The sequence below is a fragment of the Salvelinus sp. IW2-2015 genome, linkage group LG27, assembly GCF_002910315.2.
Source record: "Salvelinus sp. IW2-2015 linkage group LG27, ASM291031v2, whole genome shotgun sequence".
NCBI lineage: Eukaryota > Metazoa > Chordata > Actinopteri > Salmoniformes > Salmonidae > Salvelinus > Salvelinus sp. IW2-2015.
Genome location: NC_036867.1, coordinates 1471505 through 1485968, shown reverse-complemented (window position 1 = coordinate 1485968; position 14464 = coordinate 1471505). Strand labels below are relative to the sequence as shown.

General features: G+C 42.6%; 1 protein-coding gene across 1 annotated transcript; it reads right to left on the bottom strand.

The window, feature by feature from the left end:
• Positions 1-1464: 1464 nt before the first annotated feature.
• LOC111953846 (receptor-type tyrosine-protein kinase FLT3-like) lies at positions 1465-12048 on the bottom strand. Its single transcript, XM_070435657.1, has 24 exons — positions 11800-12048; positions 11275-11369; positions 10146-10294; positions 9893-10017; positions 9613-9739; positions 9336-9478; positions 9080-9216; positions 8809-8947; positions 8397-8574; positions 8268-8337; positions 8075-8162; positions 7864-7972; positions 6415-6644; positions 6151-6248; positions 5911-6043; positions 5545-5649; positions 5285-5395; positions 4866-5081; positions 4608-4735; positions 4343-4465; positions 4110-4221; positions 3667-3766; positions 3445-3550; positions 1465-3351 (listed from the first exon to the last, which is right to left on the bottom strand). Exons 1-24 carry the CDS (start codon positions 11831-11833, stop codon positions 3133-3135), a joined length of 3075 nt encoding a protein of 1024 aa, XP_070291758.1. The 5' UTR covers positions 11834-12048; the 3' UTR covers positions 1465-3132.
• Positions 12049-14464: the final 2416 nt, after the last annotated feature.

Here is a 14464-nt window from a genome sequence, read left to right as displayed (position 1 = left end):
TAAATAACGACTAATTATTTTTGTAGTCAATCACAGTTTACCAATGGTGTAAAGTACTTAAGTAATACTTTTAAATATTTGTACTTAAGTTGTTTTTGGGCTATCTGTACTGTAATTTACTATGTATATGCTTCACAACTTTTACTCTTACTACACTACATTCCTAATGAAAATGATGTACTTACTGAGCCATACATTTTCCCTGACACCCAAAAGTACTCGTTACATTTGGAATGCTCAACAGGACAGGAAAATGGTTCAATTCACGCACTTATCAAAACAACATCCTGTTCTTCCCTACTGCCTCTGATCTGGCAGACTCACTAAACACAAATGTTTAATTTGTAAATTATGTCTGAGTGTTGGAGTGTGCCCCTGACTATCCACAAACAAAATATATATWTTTTTTTATCGTGCCATTGGCTTGCCCAATATGAGGAATTTGAAAGTATTTATACTTTTGATACATAAGTATATTTTAGCAATTACATTTACTTTTGATACTTCAATGTATTTCAAACTAAATACTTTTACTCAATTAGTATTTTAATGAGTGACTTTCACTTTTACTTGAGAAATGTTATTTTAAGGCATCTTTACTTTTACTCAAGCATGACAATTGGATACTTTTTCCACCACTGCAATTGACCTATGATACATTACAGTTTTGGTGTTCTCAAACACGGCCATAGTTTGTTGGGTATGTCCGGGACCAAGAGCACCTGTAAACGGACATGACAGATCTTCTTCACTTCATCCATGGCACCCGTTCCCGGAGTCGCTCCTCTAGCGATGGTCGTCTTGTTGTTAATCCGCGTGCATATCACGAAGGGAACCCAAATAGTCCTTGTATTCCGTATTGAGCCGGGCCATGCGCGAGATGAAATAGTTTATACTGGCCTCCAGATCAGCAAAGGGCGCGGGACCATACGGTATGATTGGAGATTTCTCCACCACAGTACCGAAAACCTTCACAAAGTCGTCGTAAGGAAGATCATTCACTGATCCGATGTCCATGTTAAACTCTGCTATCGTCTGCACACACTCACCAACAGCAGCCCCAAATCGGACCTTTGGACAGGTCAACAGAAAAGCCCAGTGTGCAATTACTGTAGGGTTAATGAACTCATCGACAACAAGGCGCTTTGGAACCACTCATGCCTTTTTACGCACAGCTTTGTAGCCTTACTAGCCTAGAATGCAACCTGAACCTAGGCCTGTTTGTTGTATTTCAAAATGTTTGAAAGGAGATAAAGTGGTATTTGACAGCTTTTAATTTGATGCAAGCAAGGTGAATGACACTATTGACATTCAGGACACCTGAACCGCAGGAGTCGCTCTGGCGACTAATGTAGCTCTCGCGCCACCTGTCGTGCATTTTGTGCCGTTGTTTTCCCCCCGCCTCCGAATATAATACACCACTATTTGTTACCGATAGACCTAAAATCCACAAAAAAACAGGGATAATTTTAAATACTTTATTTCAAATATAAGAATAATTTCGAGAACTCAAATGGACAAACATAAAGATAAAGTAAGCAACTTCACACAGAAAAAACACTGACAGAATAATCCAGCAGTCTCCTGAACCTGTCTCTAAATTAAAATGAATAACTCTTATCCAAAAGCAGTAAAAACACGACTAATATTGCGTTAGTTTCACACAGTAAATTCAATATAATGTGTGCAATATGTTCACAAGAGGTTGTCTCAGCCCAACACTTGTATTAAAATGTATCTAATGCTACATTCATTACTATGTTTCAATGTTAAATATTTATTTATCAATTTCTACAGTGTAGGAGCGAGCATTTGATACAAAAGTTTTAATTTACATATTCATTGTTAAACATATTTGGATAAAGCAAGTATTCAGTGCATTTAAAATCCACAGCAATATACAAATATAGACTGCCAGTGCCACAATATAATATGTGAGATCTTAAACAGAGTATGTTCAGTGTTGGGTAGATTACTTTCTAAATGTAATCTGTTACAGTTACCTCTCCAAAATTTTAATCAGTAGCGTAACTTTTGGATTACCCAAACTCATTAACGTAATCTGATTACATTCCGTTACTTTTAGATTACTTTCCCCTTTCCCCTTAAGAGGCTATAGAAAAATACAAACATGCCTCTATTGCAGGATAAATCAATGTTAAAGTTTACATAGCTGGCCATATATGGATGTTACATTTTACTTTATGTGTTGGTTGTGTAGGATTCTTCAAACCCATCACTTTCTACTACATATAATAATATGCTTAAATTATATCTTTACATTAATATATATAATTTATAAAATGGACGCAGCAACTACAGATTGCCCCTTTAAGTCTATCAAAAGTGTGTGAGTTTGAGCATGTGTCCATTAGGTCTATGGATGTATTTTTTTATCAGCATGAATTAGATTGAGTAATAAAACCCCTACTTTTATTCCATAGGCTGGGATCCGCACTAAGCAGCTGTTGCAAGAGCACATCTTTCACTGCCTGGTTTTAAAAACAATGATTGATAGGCAGCTTAAACTTCCATTATTGGGTTCAAATACACACTTAGATTTGTGAACAGCCATCCACAACAAACACAATCCGTAAGGCGCAAATAGCTAAATGAGAGAGCAGCAGTGTGATTCACATCAATGCGCTATGTAGATATCAATAATAAGTGACATCCGTATCGCCGTAGACTACACCACTGCTGGCATACTTACCTCCAAGCGTTTATTCAAGTTGGATAATCTTTGGATGCCGACAGCAGTCGCCCCATTGGAAGCCATAGCTTGGACTGTAGCCTACAAAAGCCTATTCCTGCTCTTTTCCCGCGATCCATCAAACACATTTTGTGTGTCATCATAGTTGTCTCTGACTTGTGGTCAGACTCGCTCAGGTGAAACAAACATAAACTTGCGCCTTTTTTCAATGCTGATTTGAATGTCATTGAGAAAACATCCTTTCTGAATTTAAAAGTAATCCTTGAAGTAATCATCTAGTTTTTCAAAACTATATGTAATCCGATTACAATATTTTTGCTGTTACGGATAGCAGTTTCCGTTTTTTTGTAATCCCTTAGTATATTGTATGGAATAGAATAATTAGAAGGATAGGTTGGCCCCTGCACTCAGGGGTATGATTACAGAGGTGTACCCTCATCAGCCTCCATGGCATCCATGTCAGAGGGTGTTGTTTTGGTTGTTGGGGCCTCGCCAGTGGAATGGGTCTTGCAGTGTTGGTTCTGTGACTGTGTCAAAAGAATCTCCTTTTCTTTGGCCAAGGCAGAGAGGCCAGAATTCACTGGTGCATTCTGGTATAAGGAGTCATTGGAGCTCTTATCCAGGATGTTACGGTAGAGCTAAGACAGAAAAGGGGCATAGTAAGAAATGACAAGAAATCCTGATTCTAATGGAATGCTGTGTGCTAGCCAGTTGTAAAGTTTGAATCTCACCTTCTCCTCAATGTCGGCCAGTTGGTCGCCCATGAAGGCCACCAGCTTGGCAAAGTGAGGGCGGTCCCGAGGCTCCAGTGCCCAGCACTTGCACATCATCTTATACCTGTGGGAGAGAGGGAGGGAAAGGGGGATGAAACCTCCTTTACAGTTCATATATTTGATTGTAATTAAATGTGTATGATGTATAGATGTAGGTGCAGAGCGGTTGTGGATACTTACACAGATTCACTGGCATAGTACGGCTGCTCCATCTTAAAACCTCTCTCTATCATCACATAGAAGTTGTTGTCCACCTTGATCCCCGGGTAGGGGGTCAAACCTTAAAGGGAAAGGGAGAGGTAGAGGAAAAGAGGGAGGGAGAGGGAGATAGAGGGAGAGAGAAAGGGGTAAGGAGAGAGAGGGAGAGGGCGAGGGAGGGAGGAAGGGGTAGGGAGAGAGAGGGAGGAAGAGAGCAAATCACATATAATAAAGATGCAGGGAATACATCTTTAATAAGTGTGTACAGTATGTATGCTTTTTGAAGCCCCCCCCCATCCTAAACATACCCCTGGCTGCCCACCTCATCCCCAAACTCGGTCAACACACAATATAAAGGACAAAAACTAAATAAAATAATGACAATACATTTAAAAAGAAAAGAGTAGGTATGTTTATGTAGCTACCCAGAGAGAAGACCTCCCACAGCAGGATACCATAGGCCCAGACATCGCTCTGCATGGTGTACATCCCCTGGAAGATACTCTCTGGAGCCATCCACTTCACTGGCAGACGCACCTGCGACACAACACATCAGACACACACACTGACACTACATGTCTAGAACAGAGCTGTTGTCACTGACAACAGAGCATCTGTAGAATACAGACAAACACTCCCTTCTGTGTATAGTACCTACATTTCCTCTCACTACGTAGTTGGAGTCGTTGTGGATGTCCCGGGCCAGTCCAAAGTCTCCGATCTTTACTAGTCCACCCTGAGACACCAACACGTTCCTGGCCGCAAGGTCCCGATGGATACACTGGACACAGAAACACACACCCAGATAGAGAGAGTGTGTAGGGAGTAATGATGTAGGGAATAGGGAGTATTACATGTATGAGGGGACATGGTGAAGTGAATATGGTGCAGTGTGTAGTGTGCAGTGTTGTCAATCCACGTACGTGCTTAGAGGACAGGAAGTCCATGCCTTTGGCCACCTGGTAGGAAAAGCTGAGCAGGTCGTCATAGGTCAGTGCCTCCTCCTCCTCCTCCTCCTCCTCTTCCTGCAGCTTCTCATAGATCCCTGGACCTGTGGATCAGCTGGGGTCAACAGGATCTACTGGCAAACAGTGAAGAGATCCTACCGACGTATTTAACTGTGCTGCTTTATACATTAGCATGCCTATTTCTTCATGTGTCTGTGTCTACACAACACTGACCATCAGAGGTGTCCATGGGAGAGGAGTTGAGGCTGAGGAGGGCGATGCTCTCTTGCCCTCCAGTGGAGCTCCTCTTGGGCAGGTTGTGGTAAAGTCTGCTGAAGCGTTCCCTGCTGAAGGCCTCGGTCAGAGACTTGTGGTACAGCTCTCTGTTGTTCTTCAGGTAGTTCAGCAGGTCCCCATTACGGCAGTACTGGAAGATCAGGTACGTTGGCCCTGTCAAAGTCACACAGTCACAGAGTCAGATACACACATTCACAGAGTCACACACAGGCGCTTAGAGACAGTCCTAAATACACATGTACTCGTTTCAGTACAATATCTAAAGACATGTTCTTGGCAATTACATCTTCTAGTTATTCCTGCGTTATTTCTGCTAGATGCTCGTTTCTGAGCCTGTCTGTGATTGGCTGTCGTACCTGAGCCAGTGCACGCCCCCAGCAGGTTGGCGATGTTGGCATGCCGTCCGATGTGAGTCAGCATCTTCAGCTCTGACATCAGAGCCTCTTTCTCCACTGCCTCATGCTTCTCTGCATGGGCAAACATCAAGACTCAACAACGACCTGAGTGACTTCACTGGTGCAGGGTATGTTAAATAGTATGAAAAACAAAGTGTGTCTTCAGCAAACACCAACACTTAGCCAGCAGTGTAAAACATCACACAGGTAAAACCCTGTACCTTTCAGCATCTTGACAGCCACCTGCAGGGAGATCCCAGGCTTGCTGATGCTGTGGGCTGTAGCCTGAAGCACCATGCCAAAGGCCCCAGAGCCCAGCTCCTTCCCTGGGGAGAAAGACCACAACAACACAGGGTTGGTGGGAATACTATTGGTGAGGCTGGCTGTACTGGAGACTAGAGATTCCCAAGTAGATGGGTCAGGCTAAGTCATTCAATCAATCAATCAAGTTTATTTTATATAGCCCTTCGTACATCAGCTAATATCTCGAAGTGCTGTACAGAAACCCAGCCTAAAACCCCAAACAGCAAGCAATGCAGGTGTAGAAGCACGTGTAGATTCCACTGGTACATCTCCCCCAGTCTTACCCAGCTCCAGGTTCTCTCTGGGGAACTCCCATTTCTGGTCATACTGGAAGTCTTTGAAGTTGATGTAGATGTAATCGTTGTCATTAGACCCCGTCATCTGAATCACCTGCAGCTGGCTCTGGTACTGGGGTTTCTACACACAACATATCAGGAGGGTGTGAGAATGTTTGAGTGTGGGGAGCAAGTCTGTCTGTGTGTGTCTGTGTCTGTGTGTGTCTGTGTCTGTGTCTGTGTGTGTACCTTTTTCCTGAGGAAGTAGAGCAGTGCCACGCTGACCGGCATCAAAGCCAGGAACAGAACCAGACTGGACACCTTCAGGAGTTGAGAGGAGTTGGATGCTGATGGAACACACACATCAACAGATATAACCAACGTCTGACAACAGCCATGACAACACTGTGACCAATTCTGTTCCACACTGGAGCTATGATGACAACCATTATAAAAATACTTAAAGCTGTAGATGATTTTCTGATGACTTATTTTTCCTGACTGACCACTTACGTTGTTTGAAGGTACGCTGCTGCGGAAAGACCATTCCTGCATTGAACAGTGGCTCGCTGCAGTGTGACTGTGAGTGGACAGAGTTTGCGATGCAGCACTTGACAAAGTGGTTCCCCACCTCGACCCTGTCCAGAGAGCTGAGGACCTTCTTATGGCAGAACTGGTCTGAGTCACAGAGCTCTGGGGGAGGGGCAGGGATCTCCTTCCAGGCTGCAGACTCTGACTGACAGCTAGGGGAGGGGGGGGCAGGTTAACACACACAGGTAAACACGTAGGGTCGGTTTCCCAGACACAGATTAAGCCTATTCCTGGACTAAACAGCACGATCAATGGAGAATTTCCATTGAAAATCTTAGTTTGTGTCAGGATATTGAAAATCGATATCAGTTGCATTTTTTTTAACCAATTTCGATATCATATCGTTTTTAATGAATAACATTGCACTGGCTTTGTGCAGTTCAGACAACTTTTTGCTGATTGCCCATTGGGCAATGGGAACCCTGTTGATGGCCCATCAGCAGGCATTTAAGTAGGCCTATGCTAAATTGAGAGTCTGTAAGAGTGTTGCAGCAAAATCCTGTATTTTTCTTTTACATAAAAGTGTAAGTTAACAAAAGGAAGCGTGGCCACCCTAAAGGAACCTGGCGAAGGTCTGTGGAGAAAGAGATGAAGGACAGTGACCTATCATGTAAAACCATCCCCCAAAAGGCAGAAGGCCAGCAGCAGTGGTGCCCTCTTGTGGAAGCCTTATGTTCCAAATAGGAATGAAGAGGACTAAGTAAGTAAGTAAATACCCAGCTAGCACATTTGGTTTCTTAGAAGTTGTGGGAGAGTAGGTTCCGAGAACTTTTTACTATGGTTCCCTGAAGGTTTTCCTGGAAGGTTTAATTAACGTTCTGAGAGCGGAAATTATAGGTTATTTGAAGATCATTAATTAATGTTCTGAGAACATGTTTCAATAAGACTTTTAATAACACTGCTAGCTTAGGTTAACTGTTCTGAACTTCAAGCAAAGATAGGACACATGGAAATTAATTTGCTTAGGAATTAATAATGCAAACATTTATTTTTAAGAACGTTGTTTCTTAATGTTCTCTGAACGTTCTGAGAACATTACTTTAAATAGAACCATGAAATTGACACCTAAGAAAAATATGATTCTCAGAACGAATCCTGGAGTCCCAGAACTTTGTAGGAAGGTTGTATGCAAAATAACCATAGGACAACCACACTCTTACCAAGCTCTAAGAAACATCTGGTTCTCAGAACATTAGGTGCTATCTGGGTAGGTTAACAGGAACAATAACCAATATCAAGATATGCCTTGCTCATATTGATATCAAATTATATCAATATCATATCGAATTATCGATATTGGTGCCCACCACTAGTGTTAAGATATATAGCTGAATCCTAACATGAGAAACTCTGGCCTAAATCTAGAGGTACCTGTCATTGGACAGAGAGCAGAACCTCCAGGTGAGGTTGAAGGGGAGGGGGCTGTTGGTCCTACAGGTGATGTAGTCTTCTTCCTGGAAGAGACTGAGGGTGGGCGTACCTGAGAGACAGAGGAGGAGGACAGGTGAGAACAGGTGTCTTACTGAGGAGTCATGCACACAATCACAAGTCTTATCTGACTGGGCAGTCGGCTGTCACTCACTTGCCACACACAGAGAGAGGGTCTTTGTGAGGTTCAGCACCCCAGTCTCCAGGTGTAACTGGTACTCTCCTGGCTCAGGGTTACATAGCTCCAGGGGCGGGGGGGGGGGGGGGGGGGGGGAGAACCATACGGAATCGTGTGAAAACTTATTGAACCAAACTTAACCTCATCAAATCTTGTAGATACAGTAGACCTTTAGTAAAGCTTTATAAAACTGCAACAGAAACACGGAACCAAGTTGAACATGGATATGGCAGTATGTCCTGGATTAAACAAAGTCTCAGGAAGCCCACCAACACAGAGACCACCAGCCTTACTCTACCTGTTCTTCCACAGCCTTGTGGGTTCAGGGCACTGGGTCTGTACACCACCCGGGCCCAGCCAATAGCAGCGTAGGAGAGGGTGTGAGGAGACCAGGGCCCGCAGACAGAACCCTGGCATCTCCTGGGCTGAGATGGTACTGCTCTCATTCAGCTGGTCGATGGAAATAAAGCCCTTCTCTGAGGACACACAACACCGGAAATCACATGGAAATCACTTGGAAATCATCATTTGGGGGGGAAAAACAGGTAGGAGGTGGTGGTACGGAGAGAATCAGGACATATGACAAGAAAGTGTCTGACAGATGAGTAAAGACCAAGTAAAGATAGACATTTAAAAAAAGTCAAGGGAATGTTTGACTGAAAATAAAGGTAAAAAGAGAAGGATTCAGTGTTGTTGCCTGTTGTACTGACCCAGGACCCGGATGTGGGTGGACTTGATCTTGTTCTTGTTGCTCCGGCAGGTGTAGATACCACTGTGGTTCACTCTCACCGACTCAAAGAACAGGTAGGTCATATCTATTCCTTTATAGGATAGTTTATATACGGCCACCTGGAGGAAAAGACGGTATACTGCATTACCTCAAATACAGTGAACAAGTCTTGGAGAGGAAAATGAAATGGTTCTGATCATATGCTTTCAACAATGGAAATAAAAGGGTAATGAATGAGTGATAACGCTTACCTGTTCCTGATTATCAGTCAGCCAATGTGTGGTGCTGTTCTCTCTCTCCCTACAGCGGAGCAGCAGGGGCTGACCCGGGCTCAGAGTGATCTCTGGAGCTTCATTATCATCATCCACACTTCGGCTGCGGTCCAAGTCTGAGACACACACAGGAAGCCAACAGATCACACATCAGTCACTATTCAACTGACTGAGTGCCTTTAATTCCATTTTGTTTTTTGGGGCATTGTGTTTACACTTTTACAATAATACTAACCATAGTCATAGAGCTGAGAACACTCTTCTCCTTTGGGGTTACTAGCACAGCACATAACTGTTGTCTTGTAGTATGGTTTACTTCCCTCTGTGTTGTTGGACCTCTCGGAGTCCTTAGATGTCTCGTTCCCATGACTACGTTGTCTGTGGGACAGGAGGAGAAATGAAAGTATGTAGCCATCCTTGGAGAGGTCCTACATATGAAACTGAAGTCAAAACTCAAGTCAAAACCCTGAAGACACTCTTTAAGATTCTCTATTATGTTCACCAAAGTTTACCCAGTCTTGTCAAGGTTATTGAACCATTCAATTTTTGGCTTGGGATTTCCCTCTGAAGAACACTGGAAGTTAGGTAAAAAGCCTCTTCTCCCAGGGATGTATTTCAGATGTGGCTTTGACGGACGTCCTGAAAGTAACCAATGGGAGAATGAACTACAGCTAGGAATTTCAATGTTGTTCAGAATCATGATGATGGTATTGACGTTATATGACTTTAATGTGGTGCAGATCAGAATCTGATGTCACATTAGTGGTTTAGAAAAGAAGGTCTGTCTCTCACTCAGAGGAGGTCCAACCAGTAGAGAGAGCGTCAGGGAGGAGATGATGCCACAATTCACACAGCCGAAGGAGTACTCTCCAGAATCACGCACAGACGTCTGTGGTATGGCCATAGAATAGCCCCCTCTGTTGGCAGGACAAAGAATTACAGATGAATTCAGCAAGGATGCAAAAGTACACAGAACCCCGCAATAATGATACAATGGCCTTGAGGCGCCAGGTAACACAACAAAGACAAACACACCCACACCTACCTTATTGGGTCAGGTCCACGGCTCCAGCTGCAGACAGGGTCTCCTGGGAGGCTCTGCATGGTGATATGGAGGCTCTGCCCAGCAGGGACCTCTAGTCTGGTAGGACCAGAACCATTCAGATGGGCTTCAGACAGAGTACACAACACCCCCTGGAACAACATGTCACCATGTCAGGGAGAGAGAGTAAGTGAGGATGATCAGCTGTAAAATGAGATGGCTTTTGAAGTGAATAGAGATCAGTATTCAGAGTACTCATAAAGCTGTTTGAACACAAATGTCAGACATTCATCAAACTTTGTTTTACATTTGGAAAGTACGAGAAGCCTGGCGAGAATGTAAATTGTACATTTCTTGACATTCTATTAAAATAGCCGTTCTGCTTTTGTTCTCTGAGTCAAGGTCACATTTAGAGGACTGCATCTATAAGCATGTGTTTTGACGCCTTTTTAGACAGTGTATGACAGGAACACATAGGCTAGTAGGTGTGGTGCACAGGAGGTTGTTGGCAGCTTAATTGGGGAGAACGGGCTTGTGGTAATGATTGGAGCGAATGGTATCAAATACATCAAACACATGGTTTCCAGGTTCCATTCCAATGTCTCTGTTCCAGCCATTATTATGAGCCGTTCTCCCGTCAGCAGCCTCCTGTGCTGTGGTGCTATGTCACCACCACTAACTGTGAGTTTCCACCCTCTTCTTTATGCATTGTTATTCCATTTACCTTGTTGAAGTCAGAGCAGAAATACATCTGCTTTCAGAGTTGTGTTAGGGCTGCAGAATTTCACTTTTATTATCCTTCAAAATATATGACCAGAGCAATCCTGTATCCTTCTGCAATGCAATGTGAAGTGACATTAGGCCACACAGCCCACCATTAGAAAAATCTCAACGATAAATGCACATGAGCTGACAAACCGAATGTACTGTTTGTGAGGATAATCTCAAAGTTTGACTCAGCCATAGACCACCAAACTTTCACTCTAATAAGTAATGAAACAGGAACCGAAGCGGGGGACAGGCCACAGGTCTTTTCAAAATCCGATTGATCATTTAGGTTTACAGTAAGTGACCGGTCAGGTTGGTCAATTAATCCCACGAATGAACAAATACGGTCAGTTTAGGCACCTACAGTCAGGCTGGTGGTGATACATAGCGCTCGAGGTGCGTCTCGCTGAGGCTGCAACTCGTCTCCGTCACAAAGAGCGCACAGCAACAGCAGCGCAGCTGGAGAAACAGAGAACCAGATAAACGAAAACCAAATTACTTTATAATATCTAATCAAGGCGTATTTGCATCAACTTGTTGCAATGTTTTTCTTTCGGGTGAAGACAAAAAAACATATACATTATACACAGCAGATGGATGATATTGAGGAATTTGCGACTATGGGAATGTATAAAATGCAGCATATAGTTTTGTGCAACATTTACATTTGAACAAATAATTAGCTAGAATTAATGTTGCAGCCTTTTCAAATGTATTTGGGGAATAGTTGGACATGTATTGTTACTTTAGGGTTATCGAATAAAACAGTCGTTGAACAAACTTATGAATAACACAACCATGAAGCTAAATAACAATGTGATTAGAGATAATACTATTCCATTGATTATTTGTGCTATAAAACACATTGTTGATGATGATTTTAACTCACCGATCTCAACTCTCCTCTTTCCCTTCATTGGCATTGGTCTTCAACGCATGTAGCTCTGTCTCACAATGAGACGGTATCGAGAGCGAAGCCCCAAGAAGTTCTCTTTTAATTGTGACGTTTCATCTGATGTGCAGTTCTTTTTCAGAGAGACTCCTATGTGGCTCTGGGTTCATGACGTTATCGCAGTTCATTTTAATGACTGGCCACACAAATGGGGATGGTTGGCTTTTAAAACCTGGTCATGAACTAGTCTATAGTTTATAGGCCTTAATGCAATTACAACCTACCAATTTTATGGAAATCTTTCTAATAACCTAAAAGGCTACAATGACATTAAATAGTAACTTTCTTGACAAAAAAAAAAGGTTTAATCGAAAACCAGATGTTTTAGGCTTAGTTATAGGGGAACATGTCAATATGGCCTTCATTTTGACAATTCGTTGCAAAAGCGATATTTTGGTATTTTAGTAATACATCTAGCTCCTTTTGCCCCTAGCGGTTCGACTCTTTCATTGAAAACGTAATGTAGAATACCTCTGCATCATCTCAACTAAGCCTAAAACATCTGGTTTTCGATTAAACATTTTGTTCTATCGTTCAGCCTACAGTAGCAGCCAATATGTGGTGTTCAATGTAGACCAACCTTCCATGAGACTTTTGGAAAAAACATGCAGGGCTTGACATTAACCTGTTTATCCACTTGTCATTCAGACAAGGAGGTGACTGAATATTTTGTTGTGTTGTTGGATCTACTTCACAAAATATGTGAAATGTACACAAGTTTTGTGCTCTTGGAGGAAGCAGTCACCCCATTGCTGACTACAAATGATCTATAACTGGGCTAATAACTCACTAACTAGCAAAGGATATGAACATATATGTACAAATGTGCACATACTCACTACATGTAGTTCTCACTTTGATCTCAAAACAAACTCATCTACTCAAGACTGATCACGCTGTAAAAACAGTTCAGTTCAAAGTGAATGGCACAGACACATATACGGAAACGGTCTATTTGCATATAGGCCTACTGCAGTTCTGATTGGTTATGGGGCACCCAGTCTGTGTAGAGAATGGGCCTGAGTGTGCCTGTCAATGAAATAGAATCCTACTCAGGTGCGTTCTGCTTATAACAAAATCTCTCAGCTTTGCACATTCTTGGCATTCTCTCAACCAGCTTCACCTGGAATACTTTTCCAACAGTCTTGAAGGAGTTCCCACATATGCTGAGCATTTGTTGGCTGTTTTTCCCTCACTCTGCGGTCCATTTCATCCCAAACCATCTCAATTGGCTTGAGATCAGGTGATTGTGGAGGCCAGGTCATTTGATGCAGCACTCCATCACTCTCCTTCTTGGTCAAATAGCCCTTACACAGCCTGGAAACGTGGTGGACCTTTGTCCTGTTGAAAATCAAATGATAAATCCACTCAGCGCAAACCAGATGGCATGGCGTATCGCTGCAGTTTATGGTGGTAGCCATGCTGGTTAAGTGTGCCTTGAATTCTAAATAAATTACTGACAGTGTCAACAGCAAAGCACCCCCACACCATCACATCTCCTCCTCCATGCTTCACGGTGGGAACCACACATGCAGAGATCATCCCTTCACCTACTCTGCGTCTCAAAGACACGGCAGTTGGGTACTAAAAATCTCACATTTAGAGTCATCAGACCAAAGGACAGATTTCCAACGGTCTGATGTCCATTGCTCGTGTTTCTTGGCCCAAGCAAGTTTCTTCTTCTTATTGGTGTCCTTTAGTAGTGGTTTCTTTGCATTAATTCGATCATAAAGGCCTGATTCACGCAGTCTCTTCTGAACAGTTGATGTTGAGATGTGTCTGTTACTTGAACTCTCTGAAGCATTTATTTGGGCTGCAATTTCTGAGGCTGGTAACTCTAATGAACTTATCCTCTGCAGCAGAGGTAACTCTGGGTCTTCCTTTCCTGTGGCGGTCCTCATGAGAGCCAGTTTCATCATAGTGCTTGATGGTTTTTGCGACTGCACTTGAAGAAACGTTCTTGAAATGTTCCGGATTGACTGACCTTCATGTATTAAAGTAATGATGAACTGTCATTTCTCTTTGCTTATTTGAGCTGTACTTGCCGTAATATGGACTTGGTCTTTTACCAAATAGGGCTATCTTCTGTAAACCAACCCTACCTTGTCACAACACAACTGACTGGCTCAAATGCATTATGAAGGAAAGAAATTCCACAAATGAACTTTTAACAAGGCACACCTGTTAATTGAAATGCATTCCAGGTGAGACCTCATGAGGCTGTTTGAGAGAATGCCAAGAGTGTGCAAAGCTGTCATCAAGGCAACGATTGGCTACTTTGAAGAATATTAAATATATTTGATTTAACACTTTTTTGGTTACTACATGATTCCATATGTGCTACTTCATAGTTTTGACGTCTTCGCTATTATTCTACAATGTAGAAAATATAAAAAATAAAGAAAAGCCCTTGAATGTTTATGTGTGTCCAAACTTTTGACTGGTACTGTATATATTTTTGACCTTTATTTAAAATGTTCATCCTGTTCCCACACTTCTAATTCTGAAAAGTGACAGCATACCTGTGAGAGGGTCGCCCTGGGTGGCAGTAGTTGTAGGGTTTTATACAGTACTGAAGACGAATCTGTGAGTCAATTTGGCC